Genomic DNA, 17,962 nt, shown 5'->3' with positions numbered 1-17,962 from the left:
TGGCAGACACACAAACTGCGATGGGGTTCATATACCTATGGGTTCGGGAAAATGGGCAGGGAAATGGGAAATGGGCTTGGCCAGCCAAAGATTAGCGTTATTTGTATGCAAAGCAGAAGGCCAAAGGCAGAAACACTGCAGGCCAGTGTCGCCATCACAGAAATGTCATTCAAAGTCAGCCCAAAAACAGGGCAAAAGGATGGGAATGGGAATTCCGGGTTCAGGAACAGCGAACACAACGAGAAACGTGTTTCAATTTTTATGACAATTCAATGCAGTTGATGTCAGCGAAACGGGTTGAAAAACGGGTAAACACCGAAGAGCTCGTTACAATTTTGACAATTCAAATTTGCCCTGGGGCAAGAAAAATGCATATACATTTGGCCCAACATATTTCTGGACAGTTTGTAAGAATTCAATTGGATTGTAAAATGTATGTTCGATGAAAAATAAAACCCAAAAAATATAGAAGGTAGATGGAAAACAAGGATTGCGCATACGCCATGTGGTGGCTGAAAATTCAGCCAGCAAAATACCTTTTATTTGCATTTCAAAGGCATGGCGAAGAGTTTACCTAGTGAAACTCACTCATTATTTATGAATTGAACAACCTAAAATTCAAGAGTGTGAGTGAGAAGCTCCATGTTTTATTTATGAGACCTCAGCAGGTTTTCCCCTTTTCACATTTTTAGAAAGCTCCTTTTGTGCGGACTGCCAAGAACATTCGGTTTTCGGTGGGTTCTGCTCATAATGTCGGGGCATTAAAAACAAAAACGTGGGTAATAAAGCAAAAATTCAATCAGCTGCAGTTACAAAAGTAACAAAGAAGTAACTTTAAGGAGAAAATAACAGAATTTAAGACATTTTTAAGAGGATAATAAAAAGAAAATCAATTATGAAGACTTAAATTCAAGTATATTTATAAAAATGATTACAAAATATGGTATGATTTTTATTTGTAATAAATTGGTTATTTTAATTAGTTTCCTGAATATTATTTAATCTGATATCTAAAGTACTTAATTGACTTGAATTATAGAAAAATAAAAAGGATATACATTTTTAACACTGAAATAGAAATATATTTTGTTTAAATTTAAATGTATTTTGAAAGACTATATCGAAATTATCTAAATATATTTTACTATTTTAATTAATGGCATTTTATTATTGGTATATTAATTAGTTTCCTGATTATTATTTCCTGTGATTTTCAAAGTATTTTATTGTTTTCTACTATAAGTGCACTTGAAAGTTTTTAAGTTTGTCCATTTTTGGCCTATCCTAATGACTTCCCCGTGACCAAATTCGATAAACTTCCACGCTCATTAAAAGCACATTAGCCGAGTGAGCAACAAATGTCGCTGATTCCACTTGGCCTATCAGTCATCGGGTTAATCATATATTAGAGTAGGTGCCATTATTATTCATTTTCGTCCTACTTATGGCACCTGTCGTGGAGCCGAGAACAAAACTCGAAATGCGGCCCATCAGGAGGGAAACTTAAGTGAGGCCATAAATCCTTTTGAAGCCTCTCATCAGGGAACGTGACTCTCATGCGGAGATACAACACAATCCACATAGAATGGGTCTGGAGTCTGCTGCTCCAGACTTGATAAATTAACGCATTAAAGCTCTATAGCTGATATCCACCCACACAGAGGCGGCTTTTAATAACACAAATTGCAATCGAATCCCGCAAAAATAAAGAGAAACGAAAACGGAATGCGAAATGAGAACCCAGAACCCAGAATTGTTAACTCAATTTCCATGGGGAGGGTGGCTCTATTCGATCGGAAGAACTTAAAGCAGGCATATTTAAGACGAAACTCCCATTAAACATAAACAATTTCGAGACTTCGACTACGACACTCCGGAGAGATAAAGGAGAACCAAAGTTTGACAAAAACCACAAATTGCAGCTGCAAATAAACAAGACTTGGCATTTCTCATATATAAAATAAAATACAGCAGAGGCAGAAAACTTTAGATACTAATAAAAAAAATAGGGAAAAAGCCTTCTGAATTGTTTTAAGAAATATACTTAAACTTTGGAAGTTAAGATATAATACTTACCATTTTAATAAATAGTTAAAAGAAGAAAATAAAATTTTCTTATCATAATAGCTTGAAAACTTTGATATTTTCAGTAATTTTTTTTAAAATAATTTCTTTTGTTTGTAAAATGGGCATTTACGATTTACGTTTCACAAAATAGGGTAGCTTTCCGTAATATTTTAAAGTATATTTTTTTTTTAAATTTAAGTCTATTTACGATTTATATTTCACAAAATATTACACTACATAAAAAAAGGTGTATAAAAATTTTTTTAAATTATTTTTAGTTACAGAAGTTTTTAATAATTTTGTAAATCTTTTTTTTATACAATACAATTTTATACAATACCGATTTATATTTTACAAAATATTGCCCTATATTGTACCTTTTTTTTCAACCGAAATACTAAACATTTTTGGCTGAATGTAAAGACTGCCGGGGAACTACAAATAGTTGCCTTGATCAAACAGCATTTACCGAACCGAACTGTCCTCGTGCGCACCTGTGTGCAATGAAATCGAAATCAAAGCACATCCATCCTGCAAAATGGACAAACAATGAAATAGTTGGGCAAATGTAAATACCAACTGAAGCACAAGCACCCCAAAAATATATCGATAGCCGAGCTAAGCAAAGTTTAACTACCTCTTTTCGGAGGGGGAACTGCACTTCACTTCAACTGCGGGTCGCCAATTGCTGCCAAGTTTTCCACTCGATGAAGATCGGGAAAAAGGGGCAAAATCCAGGGGACTTCAAAAAGGGAAAGGAGGAGGCAGAGAAAGAGCCCGCAGGAGGCGACCGACATCTGCCTGGTTTAGTGGAAAACTGATTGACGCCATGTCTTTTGATTTCCCTCGTGTTTCATCAGGATTCACGCACTGGAGAAGAATGGCGGGGCGAAGAGGGGAGGGGAGGGGAGAATCCTTTTAGCAAGGACTCACAGCCCATATGTGCGACACTCGATGTGGGCAATACTTGATGACCCGAAAGTGGGTCAATGGGAAGTAATTTAAGGGGTGGCAGCAAAAGATATACCAACCTAGTGTATCCTTTTGCTTTTATTTAAATTGTGCAATTTTGCAGCTTTTTTTAATTGTGAAAAATTTATTAACTTTAAAGCCATAAATAATTTTCAATATTGTTATTGATGTTCACGATTAGTTTATTTCTTTATTTCTTGGATTGTTTCTGGTTTGCATACCCAGAAATTTACATGCACATATTGATTTTACGGCGACATGCTTTTTTTGTGTGTGTAAATCTAAATAAATTTAACTGATTTTGCGCAAAATCCATAAAAATGTTGATTTAAAGGCCAGCCTAATCCGATTGCAAGTCTAAACTAATAAACTGATGCAATTTCCAGTACACAAGTTTGATACCCGGATAAAAGTCAACGAACAACTTGTTGCAGCAAATAACATTTTTCCATTGATGCAATGCAAATTCAATAAATTAGGCATCAATTTGCAGAAACTGCTGCATATATATATTTCGAATCCATGGCAAATATTTGCCTAAAACCGAAATGATTGCAATTTGTAAGATGACAATGCCCGAGGGGATTTTCAGCGGAAAAGCGAAAGGAAAAGCAAAGTCATCGCCAGGATATTAACACTATCTCTCTTCCTTGAAGCAAACATCCTGCTCTTTCTCACTCCCTTAATGGATAATGTTAAGTTCCGTCTAATTGCATTTGCATATTTTGATAATATTCCAAGGGGGAAATGAAAGTGGCAAATGCATTCGCCATCCGAAATACTCCGCTTAATGCGGATGAAATCGGGAAATTCAATGGAAAGCGGGGGAGAGTGAGAAGGGGAAATGAAAATTCCTAAGCTGACAACGGAAATTTAATTGCATCGGGTGAAGAAATCCCGTTTAATTACGGCGATTAACTGAAATAATTTATTAGTTTTTGCTTAATTTGTGACATGTGCAAACAATTAGTGATTAAATCGAATGGCCAAAAGGAAGCAATAATAACTTTGACTAATTAGCTGTGTGGCGGGCTTAATTCCTGGCGAATAGCGAATAAATGGGGGACATAATGTAGGGGAAATCACAGAAGCAATTTATTTTTTGTGATATTTTTTTTCATTTATTCATAATGTTTCAAACATACGTTCATGCTATCCAAAAATTTTGAGATTTACCAGAATTTTAGTTCGTTTAGTTTAGTTTAGATTGCCAATTATTTTAGTTCGGCTAAAACCAATTTGTTTTTTAAAATCTGTAAAAAATATACTTCTATATGCTATTAAATATGTTTTATTATAATGTCTATCTTTATAAAATATTTTGATAATGAACTTAATTATTTTAAAATAAAACTTTTTATATTTTTTGTAATTTGATTTAATTAAAGGAAAAGGAGTATCTTTCACAAATTACATATTTTTACACGAGTTTTACACTGTTAACCTAAAGAATACGGCTAACATACTGCTACGAATAGTGATGCTACAATTATCTACAATGTAAATTTTACATCCAGTCGTAAGCATGAAATATAAACTCACAACAATCTGTTCACTATTTATAGTGAATACTTAATTTGAATTATAAAAAATTCAAATTTTTTAATTTTTAAAAGTACACTAAACAAATTTTTAAATATTTAAAAATGTTTACAGTAAAAATAGCTAAAGACCCCTATTAAATAGCTATAGCGGCATCACTGGCTAAAAATACCCTAACGCCCCCGCTGACGTTTGTCAGCACTGAAATGTTTATAAATCATACATTTTTGCCAAGCACCGAAACCAGCAACTGTTTGTAAAACAGCTTAAATTATTTATTAAATTTATTGAAAATCTCTGGAAAATGGCAGCAAAAGTAGCGAGCGGCACGAACAAGGTGTTCCAGAATGTGAGTACAAGTGAATCATCCATGGACAGCTGATTGAAAGGGGCTTGAAAAGTAACCTCACTTTGTGATGGTCCCGGTGGCCCTTTAAAAAATAATATACCCTCGTTATAAGGAATTTTCATATTAATCCAATATGTAAAACCAAAAGGCGTAGGTCTTTGCTACCCTACATCCTTTAAACATATATTGTTTATTATTTCCTTCAGATAATAAAGGATCTAGAAAATTCCGGCCATCTGTTATTTGTTAATTTATTTAAATTTGTTGTTTAACTCTATTTAATATTAGCCTTATATGATGTTATAAATAATATTAAATAGTTAAGATATCCCACTTATTATTCAGGCACATGGGCTAAATATTTGCATTGTATATAATGGCATGTAGTAGTAAAAAAATTCCGAAAACCATTTATTAATAACCCTAAAATATGATAATTTTCATACTACAAGAATTACTATAAAAGACTTTCTTATAAATAGTTTAATTGCCTTCAAAACGGTTTATAATACTATACCCTTTACCCAATCGATTCTAATTGAATTCCCTTTATTCCAGCACGATGACGTGCACATATCCTTCGAGGACCAGCAGCGGATCAACCGCTTTGCCAAGCACAACGCCCGCATGGATGACTTCAAGGCCGAGCTGGAGATGAAGCGCAACGAGCTGAAGTGCGTGGAGGAGGCTCTCGAGGAGATCGAGCTGTTCGACGAGGACGAGGACATTCCCTTCCTCGTGGGCGAGGTCTTCCTCTCGCACAAGCTGGAGAAGACCCAGGATCTGCTGAAGGAGACCAAGGATCAGGTGCTCAAGGAGATCGCCGGCGTGGAGGCCAAGGCCAAGGTGATCAAGGCGGAGATGGACGAGCTGAAGGCCCATCTGTACCAGCGATTCGGTAGCAATATCTCACTGGAAAGCGATGATTAAGCAGCCGTGCATTGTGCATTTAACATTTTACAAAATAGAGTATATTTAATTTAAACTCAACTAAACGGTCTGCGACTTAGAGCACTAGAAAGTAGATGATCAGAGCGATGATAAGCAGGGTAACAATTACACCCCCGATGAATATCTTCCGATCTTCGACCAGCCGTCGTTCTATAAGTTTCATGGTGTGATTTGAAAGGCCTAGAGTGCTGCCTATAGCCTGGATCCTCTTGTGGGCTCCCCCCAAAGTCATTCGCTGCGAGATGAGGCTCTCGAGAATGCCGCTCCCGGAGGCTATCATATCATCCACTCCCCGATGGGCGTTTCCCAGCTGCGAATGATGTTGCAGTTCGTAGTCCAATTGCAGGCGGGTTTCCTCGGGTTGCGAACTATTTGCAGTGAATCTGTGGTTTAGAAGCTGTTCCCTTTCCGAGATCTCCTGCATGCGCCGCTGTCTTCGTTCCCTCGCCGTTTGCAGGGAAGTCTGCAGGTGTCTCAGGTCGTATTTCAGTTGATCCACACGAAGTTTGGAACTTTGTCGCTGGGAGGGGGGCACTTTAAACAGCAGCACATCCAATCGATCGCAGTTACTAAAAAGGATAGAAGAACCATTAATAATACTACTTCTAATGATATATTTTCTTATAAAACCCACGAGTTCGCCTGGGTAATCTTCACTTGAATTCCATTTTCCACGTCAAGAGATTCCTGGGCACTCAGCTGACTCAGCCGCTGGAAATCCCGTTCGATGTCCTTCACCGCATTATTGGTCTGGTGGTAGAGGCTTTCCATTTTGGACCTCCTATTGATTCCTCATTAATTCTCAGCCGGTGGTTTCGCCAATTAATATTTAATCAGTCGAAATTCGGTTTGTTTAAAAAGCTGACGCGTTAACATTGGACACTGTGTCATGTTAGCTAACAGCGCTGATAACAGACCAGCTGCGTGGTATTTTTTGTGGGACCATACTTTTTGGCTATTACAAAATCTAGCTACTTTTGTTAAATATTATTATTTTTTAATTGATTAAATAATTTATTTTCAGACATATTTTAAATACATGATAGTATCATGGATATACATTAATAAAAATCATTTACAGAATCCTGTTATAGAACCAATAATTAAATATCGACCAGAAGCAACCTTAAATTTTTTTGGTATTTTATATTTAGGACTTACAGTTGCAGTGTTGTTAAACGCTGACACTTAACAGAGTCAAAAACCCGCGCACGGTCACTCCACTGCCCACGCGTTAGCACACTTTTTTCGGTATTTTACATTTAGCATCAACCACAATGGCGAATACATCAAGTACCGGCGTTGGTAAGAAATAAAATTGATAAATTGGGGATTTGGAGGCGAAAAAACGGTTTCGAAGTGTGCCTGGATCGGTTGGCCACCCGTTTGCCGTGTTTCCCGCCGCCCGGCGACGATTTTCCGGCCGCCAGGAGCCCGAAAAGCTGACCGCAATGTGTGTGTGTGTGAAAAACGGGGAAAAAGAAGACGAAAGCAAGGGCGAAAGACGAAAGCCGATAAAAGCGAAACGGGCGAATGTATATAATTTTTGAAGGCGGGCCACGCCGCTTCTGCAATTTTCTTTGGCCGCTTTACCCCAGCGGGGGAAAACTCCGTTGCAATTTCGCTTCGTGACTTGACATTTTCCGAAATATCACCCCCCGCTCCACCCCTCCTAACTCGCTCTCTGTCTCGCTCGCTCCCGCACACTCTTCTTCTTGCCTTCGAAGTTTTTTTTAATTTTATTTTTTGCACACTTGCGTTTTGCGTGCGTTCAGCAAGCTGCCTTCCTTTTCTAATTAAATTAGCTGCAAATTACATTTTCTCGGATTGTTTTTGCAAATGCAGAAATTATGCTTTCCTTCCTCCTCCCCCGCCCCCGACACACCCTCCCCCCGCGCGCCTACATCGCTTTTAATATCTGGTCTTTTCGCACTTTTTTTTTGTTCTCTGCACGAAAATGCGTGCAAAGTCACACGGGCGAAAACAAAAACAACATAAGACGCAGAGCGCAAACAACAACAACACGTACCCATATGACCCCACACAGAGAGAAAATATCACTTGAAAAGGGTACAAATTCTATAGGTGGTATAACAAATAATACATGACAATTTTATAATTGAGAAAATATTCTAATATGTGCTAAAATTTTACTTTGTATCAGAAAAATATTGATTTTCTTGCCTTTACTCTGAAAAAAAAGATCAGAAATAAAGTCAAGACTTGAATTCCCAATAAGAAAATCCTGAAAAAAACATGTGATAATTATTAATTATAACCCCAAACAGGAAAAATAATAACAATAACAATTTATTTACTTTTTAGATAAAAAAAATTTTTTGTTTGGTTGCTTCGCTTCAATAAAATATATTATTTAATTAATTATATTTTCAAAAAATGGTCAGGTCTTAACGGCATTGTTTATAGAAATTTTTTAAAAACTAGAAAACTTTTTTTCAAAATAAGAGAAAGAAAAAACGACATTTTTCAATTCAATTAATTGATACATAGGATAGTAAATAGTTGCCAGTATTACTTTTTCCCTGTGCAGCAGGAAAAACAAAAACTCGCGCCCGTCAACTTAATGACAGTATTTAAACATTTACATTTTTCAGTGAAAATCCATTATGTCATCGAGTTCTCACCTCTTTGCCTTTTCACATTGCAGTGGTGCCACGAAATTTCCGCTTACTGGAGGAGCTGGATCAGGGCCAGAAGGGCGTGGGCGATGGCACCATATCGTGGGGATTGGAGAACGACGACGACATGACGCTCACCTACTGGATCGGCATGATCATCGGTCCGCCTAGAGTAAGTTTCCATTCGGATCGGATTGGATCGGAGTTTTGTATGGCCGATAGCAGCACTTTCCCCGTCGCTACGTCACTAGATAAGCCCGATTTATCAGTTATTTCGTTAGGATTATTGACATTTTATCGCTTGGATTGCGTAAAGCAATGAGAACAGGGTTGAATTCGTATCTTTAGAGCGTTTTCATATGGCTAGAGAGATGGAAAGTTGGTAATATTTGCATTCGATTAGCATGAGGCTAATGCAACTCATTGTGAGTGGACTTCAGAAGTTACTGACATTGCTAAAATGTTGCCTTTTATGGTAGTAGATATGAGCTTAATAACTGTTAGGGGTTTATTTGTTTAAAGCGAAGTTCCCCTGAGATTAATCAGCAATATTTTATCATCATGGTAAGGAAAAGCGGTCGATTGGCCAAAAAAAATCCATCAAACAGTACAAACTCTGTTCTATTTTAATGCAGATAGATTATTTATTATAAGTATACTTTATTCTGAGTTAAGACAAACTATCTAGAATTGTAGCTACAAAATATAGGTATGATAACTTTTTTAATGTGCTAATTTATTATTTTTGTTAGCTCACAACTAAATTACCCACTTTATGTGAATATAAGAAAACAGCTTTTCCCTTGAATTACTTACAAGGAAAACTAAATTTGCATTTACTTTTTCGTATAGTCTAGGAGTGTTGCGCGCGCCGCCGCATGAATCATTGAGGAGTTTGGGTGGTAGGGTCTGCGAACAGAACATGGATTTAGTTGCAGTGGCAGTAGAAAAATAGAAAAAAAAAACTCAAGGGAATGGGTGCCTGACTCATGCACACAGTATTTAGCGTATAATCAGGCGAGAGACCTATTAAATGGTAATTGGAAATTCTTGTGCTTACAGACACCATTCGAGAATCGAATGTATTCACTAAAGATCGAGTGCGGCGAGCGCTATCCGGATGAGCCACCCACGCTCAGGTTTTTAACTAAAGTAAACATTAACTGCATTAATCAGAACAATGGCGTGGTGAGTAGAAACATTTGGATGATTCGATGAGTGAGCAATGATTAATTGCATTCGATTACCACAGGTTGATCATAGATCAGTGCAGATGCTGGCCAGGTGGAGTCGCGAGTACACTATAAAAACGATGCTGCAGGAAATTCGGAGGATTATGACCATGAAAGAGAACCTGAAGCTGGCACAGCCGCCAGAAGGAAGCTGTTTTTAGTCGACAACATCCGTTAGCAACACCAGCAGCAGCTGCAGCAGCAACGACTGCAACTCCGGCGGGAGCAGCATCAGCATCCACACCCAACAATAATAGCAGGAAAACCCCATCAGTCCAACCAAGTCCAAGACCAAGGTCTCCACATTCGTGGCACAGATTCGTGTGGTGGCTGCTCCCGCGGATTGCTTTCGGCGGCAGCGAATGATTATAATGAACGTAATAAAGATCGAGTGCGGTTATTGTGGCAACAACAACAACCAAATGCAAGCTATACTATAAGTAAAGGGAACAGCAGCGAAAAATGCGATAGAAGCGTCACTATGAAAAGGTCGTCGTCGTCGTCGTCCCTTCCGTCATGAACTATGTCATCGTGTTTGGTTACCTTACTTCTACTTCTACACTTCTTAAATAAGAAATAAAACAGCAAACAGCAGCGAGCGAAACGAGTAAATGCCTATGAGAAAGACGCGAAAGAAAAGTTTATAATTTCAACTCAGCAAACAACAAATCCGTAAACTAATCGAACAGAAAAGCAAAGCATGAAAATGATAAAGATTAAATAAGAGATCACAGCATGAGAGCCGACTTATTTGAAAAGATAAGCGTAATTATTGTTTTTTGCCTAAACTAAAAATTTATTAATTATATACATAAAGCAAAATATATATTAATTTAAATAAAACAACAACATGTCGAACAGAATTTTTGTAGACGGCGCCAGAACGAAAGTTTTTTATTGAAGCGATTTCTAAGTTGTTTTTCATTTTTTTCGATATCTTCCTCCCGAATCGCTTGGGACGAGAGAAAGACGCGATTTATAATCATTGAAAAGTGGAAATTATAGATATATATAAAAATACACACACACACACTAAGCCGATGAGGAAATCGAGCGGACAGAATGATGAACGATGATTAAAATAATACTTTAATTTAAGCTTCTAAATAAAACAATTAATCCAATAAAATGGCTAAAAGTGGAAAGAATCATTCGTCACTTATGGGGTGTAAATAATTTAGATTCCGTTTAAATGACGAAGGGTCTTACACATTTGTTTCTTAATGGAATAAGGATCAACAAATTTAGAGAGTTATTGTTATACCAAAGTTATCAAAAAGTCAACAAAATCTCTAAATTGAAAACTGAACTGGGAAGAGAGATAAAATTGGGATATATATAGGATTTAAATTGATTAATGATTAGCAGTGATGAGAAAGGGAATTTTAAATTAAATACAATTAATTTTACCCACCTATTTATTTCTTAACTGAAAAATTTAAGAACTGTACAAATATCAGAAATCTGCTTTCCTTTCAACATAAAAATCCCTTTCACCACCTCTCGGGAATGATTTTTGCAACAATCACTTCCGTTTATTTGTCAATTGTTTATTTTTTAAATACATAATTGAATTATCCATGCTATACACAATCAATGTTATATTATCCATCATTCATATTTATTTTGCTAGGCTCTGGTAGTTTCTTTAGCTTCAATCCCCCGCTTATTGAATTTTCCGATCTGATCTTTGTTTGGTTTTTGGGCATAACCAAGATTTAGCTAGTTTTATTTGGATCGTATTATTGTTTGTTTATTTCTTCGTGGAGAGAGAACATTGACTTGGTGGTTGCGGATGCTGTTCTTTTGTGTGTTTGTTTTGGGTTTTGCTTAAAATTGATTTATCTTTATTAGTCGGTAAAGCCGCGATAACACTGCAATTCTTCACACCATCAAAATCAAATTCAAACATTCTACTTCTCCTTGGGCACGAACACGATCTTTCGCGACTTGAGCGATGACCACTTGTGCCGCTTAATGTAATACGAGATGACGGTCAGGAAGCCGAGGATGCCGATCACCTTGATCAGCAGCTGCTTGCGGTCATCGTGCTCCGGCTCGGAGGTCCACTTCAGGAAAGTGGCCACGTCCTTGGCCAGCTGGCTCTGCGTCGGCGGTGTGCCGTCCTCGTACTCAATGACCTGTAGAGAAAGGGATATCCATTAAAATATGGCAATCTAAGCATATAGTTTATCCTTCTCATATATTTATTTTCGATTTTAAATTGTAATTTTTATATTTTCTACGATAAAATATTTTATTCGATTTATTTAATGAATCTATAATAATTTTTCCAAACTGGGAAGATATTAAAAAGTTTTTTCAACTAGAAAAATAATCTTTTCTACGATAAAATACTTTTTTTCGATTTATTTAATGGATCTATGATTATTTTAATTAAACTTGAAAGATATTAAAAAGTTTTTCAGCTAGAAAAATATTTGTTTGGAAGGATATCCTCTTAAAAACATTACATTTTTAATAGGTTATTTTCAAAATGATCATGATAATAATAAAATAATATCAGATTGAATGTGAGAACTTTTTCTTGAGTTACTGAATAATTTTTAGGTTTCAAAATAAAATCAAAATTCATAAATCTATGAGAAGAAAGCTGGAGTTATTTGAAAGACTCTACCCACCTCGTTGTACAACACCTGGGCCATGGAAATGGCACCACCCGGGAAGTACGGGTTGAAGTACTGGCCCTCGCGCAGCACCACTCCGGCAGGAGCTTCGTGGTAGCCAGTGAGCAGCGAGAAGATGTAATCCTCTCCGCCCTTGCGGGCCGAAACGATGTAGCTCAGATCCGGAGGATAGGCACCGTTGTTGGCAGCACGGGCCGCCTCCTCGTTGGGATAAGGCGACGGGAAGTAGTCCGACAGCTTGCCGGGGCGATCGTAGTAGTTGCCGGTGTCATCGGGACCGTCCTTGACCTGTTCGGGGTTTGATTATTTAATTAATTTCTATATAGATTAAGAGATGCTTCGCCAGACTCACCGTGATCTGCTCGGCCTCAGCCTTGGCCTCGGCTTCGGTGTGGCTGACACCAACCAGATTGCGGTAGGCAATGTATTGCATCGAGTGACAGGCGGAGCACACCTGCTTGTACACCTCGTAGCCACGACGAACGCTGAAAAATAGGATTTAAAATATGTATATTATTCAGATAATTAAAAAATCTGGAATAATTGATAATAGGTCCTCCCTTACTGGACTTCTGGATTCTAGAATAGTCAAAACAAATGCTGAGAAATATGTAAAAAATATGACTACTTTTCAGGACCAACATTTTATCTTTCTCAAGACTTCAAGGTCTAACTGATTTTATAAATTCATAAGGGCCGTTTTTCTTTAAAATCAGAGTTGTATCCCTACTTTAAATTTAACAGGCGGACGAGAAAACCGCCCTAAATGTTTTAGCTTTTGTTATTATGATAATATGAAATTGTACAATAAGTAACCGATTTCTAGAAAATTTCTAGGTATACTATGTAATGGTATGTATACATATTTGTGCTATCAGATTATCAAGATTAGAAAACCAAGCCATATTCGAACAATTTGATTAGCTTAGTTCGGAAAAAACTGTGTTTTTGTTTTCACCTTATAAAATTTATCCTTTGTTTACTATGATATAGATCCAAATTATCTATTCCAACCAAATATGATCCGTAAGTCCAATCTATCCATCCCGAATAGGTTGAATTCTGCAGTACCTTGCTATATAAGGAGTATACCCCTCCACTTTTACTTACCTCTGGTGATCCAGGGCATCGAAGAGGCCCTTGTGGTTCCAGCCCTGTGCGTGGGCGTGCACCTCTCCGCCGGAGGCCTGCACGGATTGCTCCAAAGCGAAGAGGAGGGCTCCTACTCCGCCGGTAATCGCTCCCACGGCTCCGATCAGCTGTTTGCCGCACACACACACCGACATACACCCGCACACAGTCACCGAGAAGCAAACGCGTTTTGAGGTTAGGGCCGTTCGGGTATTATGAAATGCCAAGTAGGGGAATATCATCTGGGATTCCTGACTCGCAGACTTACCTTCTTGTTGCCACTTGCCCAACTTCCGGCGGAGGAGAGGTTCTTCGCCTGCGAAAGGAGAGAAGATACGGCTTTTAATCTCTCGGTCGGCCAAGGAGAGTACGAATTTTTGCACGGAGTTACATAATTGGGGTGTTCGGTTCGTATCTATGCAGTGCGGGACCCAAAAGATTGGGAATCCCTGCTGCTATTCACTATACCGTTTGATTCGTGCTACTTGGCTTTGTTTTCTATCCCATGGAGTCGGATTATTTGATGTTTTTCTCCATTTGACACGACTTCTTCAAGGTGCTCGAGATGGTGGCGCTATTGGAAAATTTCTCTCCGTAGCTCCCGGATTTTTACCTGCTGCAGGTTGAGTGCTGGCGCGGATTTCAGCAATCTCAAGCCATGGAATCTTCGCAATGTCGCTGCCATGGTGGCCGGAGTTTTAATTTCTGCGTCGTCTGGTCGTGTAAAGGAAACTCTGCGGGCAGCCAATCGCCAATCGAATCTTTTAGTTCCACTGGCACAACGTCTTCCTCTTCTTCGGGACTCTCTCGCGGAGGTGGTGGGCAGATGTTTACTCGCCCGCTCTTTTTCTGAGCAGCGAGTTTCAGCGATAGTTGGTATTTTTTAAATTATAACTTTTTATATATTTTTTGTTATTTTTATTATTATTTGCTTAATTACTTTAATTTTTTAATTTTTTTTTACTGTTTTTTATAATATATTTATTTTATCTATAAAAATACTAAAACTAATGGAAATAGCACTGGAAACTAAAGAACTACGGCCTTTTAGAAATTATATTTTCATATTTTAACCTGTTTTAAAATAGTTCCTAATAATCTAACTGGAACCACCTGTTGGTATTAAGATTTTCTAATATCAACAACCACTTGATGATATCAATTAGAATATTTCAAGTACAGCTGTTCAAAGTATAAGAAACTTTAGCAGAACTTTGGGGGCAATATTTATTCTCATTTATAAATATATCGTTTATTTAGAGGTATTTTAAGTTCCTCAAAATATTACAATATGGTAAATATAAATGCTTCTTGACCTAATTTATTATTTTTCTTTAAATTAAAACTAGTTTAAAGAATATTTTCTGAATCCATATCCAATGTTTTGGTATTTTTTCCTATTAGCACTCCCAGCCGATTAATACATTTTTCCGCTGATCTGGCATCACCCTCCACCCACTTTATCGATAACAGCTGACTACCCGTTAATCATTCGCCAAAAAAAACCTAGCAACGCATAAACAAATGCGAAGGAAAACCCCATAAATCGATTTCCACCCAGAGCGGCCAGCGCAAAAAGTGGACAGAACAGCTCACTGGATAGGGAATCAGCCAGAGGAGACCGAGGATCAACCTAACAATGCCGCAGGACGAGGGAAATAACGGGACAACGGCGGTGGCCCAGCAGCTCGATGACGAAATCGAGAATGTGCGTGTGGTGGTGCGTACAGAAAATATTTTAGGTTTTTGCCCAATATTACCCTGGTTTAAACAGTTGCAACATATTAAACTATAAAAATAACTTTTATTAATTATTGATCTTACATGATTTTCAGGTGCGAACGCGACCGATGGACAAAAATGAGATGTCCGCAGGAGCGCTAAGTGCGATATCGGTGGATAAACTGAATCGAGCTATAACGGTAATGAAACCGAATGCAACGGCCAATGAACCGCCGAAAACGTACTATTTCGATAACGTCTTCGATGGGGGCTCGAATCAAATGGATCTCTATGTGGACACCGCTCGTCCGATAGTCGATAAAGTACTGGAGGGCTATAACGGTACTATCCTAGCCTATGGACAAACGGGCACGGGCAAAACCTATACAATGTCTGGAAATCCCGATTCCCCGCAAACAAAGGGGATAATCCCGAATGCATTTGCCCATATCTTTGGACACATTGCCAAGGCCAAGGAAAATCAGAAATTCCTGGTGCGAGTCAGCTATATGGAGATCTACAACGAAGAGGTTCGGGATTTGCTGGGCAAGGACGTGGGCAAGAGTCTGGAGGTCAAGGAGCGACCCGATATCGGGGTCTTTGTCAAGGATCTCTCGGGTTATGTGGTCCACAATGCCGATGATCTGGAGAATATCATGCGATTGGGCAATAAAAACAGGGCTGTGGGCGCCACCAAAATGAACCAGGAGAGCTCGAGATCCCATGCCATTTTCTCCATAACCGTGGAGCGCAGCGAACTGGGCGAAGGAGGTGCCCAGCATGTGCGGATGGGCAAGCTGCAGCTGGTGGATCTCGCCGGATCCGAAAGGCAGTCGAAAACCCAGGCCAGTGGACAGCGGCTGAAGGAGGCCACCAAGATTAATCTCTCACTTTCGGTGCTGGGAAATGTCATCAGTGCTTTGGTGGATGGCAAGAGCACTCATATTCCCTATAGGAACTCCAAGCTAACGCGTTTGCTGCAGGATTCCCTGGGCGGCAACTCCAAGACCGTCATGTGTGCCACTATAAGCCCAGCGGACAGCAACTATATGGAGACTATATCCACTCTGCGATATGCTAGTCGCGCGAAGAACATACAGAATCGCATGCACATCAACGAGGAGCCCAAGGATGCGCTGCTGCGTCACTTTCAGGAGGAGATTGCTCGGCTGCGAAAGCAACTGGAGGAGGGCAGCAGCTTGGAGGAGGAGCCGCCAAGCTCCGAGGAAGAGGAGGATACAGCAGACGATGAGTTAGAGGCCCCCCTCGAGATCGAAATGGAATCTTCAACCATCCAAGCTGTGGAGAAGAAGCCCAAGAAGAAGCGGGAGAAAACGGATGCGGAGAAAGAGGAGCTGGCTCAGCGGAAGAACGAACATCAGAAGGAAATCGAGCATGCCAAGACAGAGCAGGAAACGCTACGCAATAAGCTGGTTTCCCTAGAGGGAAAAATCCTCGTGGGCGGTGAGAACCTCCTCGAGAAAGCCCAAACGCAGGAGATGCTGCTAGAGCAATCCATTGCGGAGCTGGAGCAGCACGAGAAATCCGAGGAGGCACTCAAGCAAACGCTGCAACAAAAGGCCACCGAAAGAATTGACATCGAGGAGCGATATTCCACCCTGCAAGATGCTAGTACTGGGATAACAAAGAAGATCCATCGAGTAATGCAAATGCTGATGGGTGTAAAATCTGAGCTGGCAGATCAGCAGCAAGAGCACCAGCGCGAAAAGGAGGGAATCTACGAGAACATCAGGAGCCTTTCCCGGGAACTTGCCCTTTGCGAACTGGTGCTAAATTCCTATGTGCCCAAGGAGTACCAGTCGATGATCAATCAGTATACCCACTGGAACGAGGACATCGGCGAGTGGCAGCTGAAATGTGTGGCCTATACGGGCAACAACATGAGGAAGCATATCTCGGCCCACAAGACGAGTGGCAAAGAGCCCGAGTTCCTCGATCTCTCGCACGTTTATCTCAGCTACAACACCGATGGAGTCTCGAATCCGCTGCGCTCCAAGTCCGCTAGGCCAAGGACTTCGGGCGTTCCCAGACCCACAACCGCCAGGCGATATTGAAGCGATATCCTCAGCGGTCTGCGCGTCCAGTTTTGGTTTCTTCTCCTGCTTATCCTGATTTTCTACAGCCTCAAGTTCATTTGCTCAGCGAATTTCCTTTTTGTTAGACCTTAGCTTTTGTTGATTTATTGTTTAGGACACATACTTTTTAGGTTGAACAACGGTGCAATACATTTACAACTGTGTTTGTAATTTTAATTTCTAACTTATATCTATTTTATAATGCTTATAACTAAGTAGAAACAAGATTTTACTCGAATAGGCACAACATAAGGTATTATTGATGTGCTATTGGCTTTTAAATAAATATATATGATACTCACAGATAACTTTGAAGGGTTTTTATTTAAATGAAACATCCATCTCTGATCTAATCCATTCTCTTTTTCCCTTTTTTATTTCTTTTTTATAAAGCTAAAATGAATTTTTATTTTTGAATTAAGGCGCCACTTATTCTTCCTCTTCCGCACTGAATTTATAGAACAGCTTAAAAGCAGGCTATGGATTTTCATCCCCTGGCTGGAGAAAACTGAAATTTGGACGGCCTTCGAACAGCTGGTTCCATAGTGTAGCGGTTATCACGTCTGCTTTACACGCAGAAGGTCTCCGGTTCGATCCCGGATGGAACCAGGTG

At 39.2% G+C, this 17,962-nt stretch overlaps 5 protein-coding genes and 1 non-coding gene across 6 annotated transcripts; 4 read left to right on the top strand and 2 right to left on the bottom strand.

Annotated features, from left to right (window-relative positions):
- The first annotated feature begins 4,771 nt into the window (after positions 1 to 4,771).
- On the top strand, positions 4,772 to 5,920 carry Pfdn4 (prefoldin subunit 4). Its single transcript, XM_017139384.3, has 2 exons — positions 4,772 to 4,930; positions 5,489 to 5,920. The coding sequence occupies exons 1-2, from the start codon at positions 4,886 to 4,888 to the stop codon at positions 5,858 to 5,860; spliced, it is 417 nt and encodes a 138-aa protein (XP_016994873.1). The 5' UTR covers positions 4,772 to 4,885; the 3' UTR covers positions 5,861 to 5,920.
- Positions 5,879 to 6,778, bottom strand: Membrin (golgi SNAP receptor complex member 2). Its single transcript, XM_017139382.3, has 2 exons — positions 6,516 to 6,778; positions 5,879 to 6,450 (listed from the first exon to the last, which is right to left on the bottom strand). The coding sequence occupies exons 1-2, from the start codon at positions 6,650 to 6,652 to the stop codon at positions 5,937 to 5,939; spliced, it is 651 nt and encodes a 216-aa protein (XP_016994871.2). The 5' UTR covers positions 6,653 to 6,778; the 3' UTR covers positions 5,879 to 5,936.
- A 303-nt stretch (positions 6,779 to 7,081) lies between these two features.
- On the top strand, positions 7,082 to 10,615 carry Uev1A (Ubiquitin-conjugating enzyme variant 1A). The gene is made up of 4 exons (XM_017139418.3): positions 7,082 to 7,186; positions 8,550 to 8,692; positions 9,583 to 9,708; positions 9,773 to 10,615. Exons 1-4 carry the CDS (start codon positions 7,159 to 7,161, stop codon positions 9,911 to 9,913), a joined length of 438 nt encoding a protein of 145 aa, XP_016994907.1. The 5' UTR covers positions 7,082 to 7,158; the 3' UTR covers positions 9,914 to 10,615.
- Positions 10,616 to 11,281: 666 nt separating this feature from the next.
- On the bottom strand, positions 11,282 to 14,338 carry Cyt-c1 (Cytochrome c1). Its single transcript, XM_017139417.3, has 6 exons — positions 14,145 to 14,338; positions 13,800 to 13,847; positions 13,511 to 13,659; positions 12,753 to 12,885; positions 12,395 to 12,688; positions 11,282 to 11,893 (listed from the first exon to the last, which is right to left on the bottom strand). Exons 1-6 carry the CDS (start codon positions 14,214 to 14,216, stop codon positions 11,666 to 11,668), a joined length of 924 nt encoding a protein of 307 aa, XP_016994906.1. The 5' UTR covers positions 14,217 to 14,338; the 3' UTR covers positions 11,282 to 11,665.
- Positions 14,339 to 15,010: 672 nt separating this feature from the next.
- Klp64D (kinesin-like protein 64D) lies at positions 15,011 to 17,657 on the top strand. The gene is made up of 2 exons (XM_017139425.3): positions 15,011 to 15,251; positions 15,367 to 17,657. Exons 1-2 carry the CDS (start codon positions 15,171 to 15,173, stop codon positions 17,326 to 17,328), a joined length of 2,043 nt encoding a protein of 680 aa, XP_016994914.1. The 5' UTR covers positions 15,011 to 15,170; the 3' UTR covers positions 17,329 to 17,657.
- A 228-nt stretch (positions 17,658 to 17,885) lies between these two features.
- Positions 17,886 to 17,958, top strand: TRNAV-UAC (transfer RNA valine (anticodon UAC)). The gene has a single exon. It is a non-coding gene; the product is annotated as a tRNA-Val (tRNA).
- The last annotated feature ends 4 nt before the right edge of the window (positions 17,959 to 17,962 follow it).

The sequence above is a fragment of the Drosophila takahashii genome, chromosome 3L (assembly GCF_030179915.1).
Source record: "Drosophila takahashii strain IR98-3 E-12201 chromosome 3L, DtakHiC1v2, whole genome shotgun sequence".
In the NCBI taxonomy this organism is placed as follows: Eukaryota; Metazoa; Arthropoda; class Insecta; order Diptera; family Drosophilidae; genus Drosophila; species Drosophila takahashii.
This window is presented reverse-complemented; position numbering and strand designations above follow the sequence as displayed.

What these genes read in the sequence shown, in the direction of transcription:
- Pfdn4 (XM_017139384.3), top strand. Translation starts at nt 4,886, where the DNA reads ATGGCAGCAAAAGTAGCGAGCGGCACGAACAAGGTGTTCCAGAAT. An exon ending in CGAACAAGGTGTTCCAGAAT is followed by an intron (nt 4,931 to 5,488) that starts GTGAGTACAAGT and finishes CCTTTATTCCAG; the next exon opens with CACGATGACGTGCACATATC.
- Membrin (XM_017139382.3), bottom strand. Translation starts at nt 6,652, where the DNA reads ATGGAAAGCCTCTACCACCAGACCAATAATGCGGTGAAGGACATCGAA. An exon ending in AAGATTACCCAGGCGAACTC is followed by an intron (nt 6,451 to 6,515) that starts GTGGGTTTTATA and finishes TATCCTTTTTAG; the next exon opens with TAACTGCGATCGATTGGATG.
- Uev1A (XM_017139418.3), top strand. Translation starts at nt 7,159, where the DNA reads ATGGCGAATACATCAAGTACCGGCGTTG. An exon ending in TACATCAAGTACCGGCGTTG is followed by an intron (nt 7,187 to 8,549) that starts GTAAGAAATAAA and finishes TTCACATTGCAG; the next exon opens with TGGTGCCACGAAATTTCCGC. An exon ending in TTAATCAGAACAATGGCGTG is followed by an intron (nt 9,709 to 9,772) that starts GTGAGTAGAAAC and finishes CGATTACCACAG; the next exon opens with GTTGATCATAGATCAGTGCA.
- Cyt-c1 (XM_017139417.3), bottom strand. Translation starts at nt 14,216, where the DNA reads ATGGCAGCGACATTGCGAAGATTCCATGGCTTGAGATTGCTGAAATCC. An exon ending in CAGCACTCAACCTGCAGCAG is followed by an intron (nt 13,848 to 14,144) that starts GTAAAAATCCGG and finishes CTCCTTTCGCAG; the next exon opens with GCGAAGAACCTCTCCTCCGC. An exon ending in GGGCAAGTGGCAACAAGAAG is followed by an intron (nt 13,660 to 13,799) that starts GTAAGTCTGCGA and finishes TGCGGCAAACAG; the next exon opens with CTGATCGGAGCCGTGGGAGC.
- Klp64D (XM_017139425.3), top strand. Translation starts at nt 15,171, where the DNA reads ATGCCGCAGGACGAGGGAAATAACGGGACAACGGCGGTGGCCCAGCAG. An exon ending in TCGAGAATGTGCGTGTGGTG is followed by an intron (nt 15,252 to 15,366) that starts GTGCGTACAGAA and finishes CATGATTTTCAG; the next exon opens with GTGCGAACGCGACCGATGGA.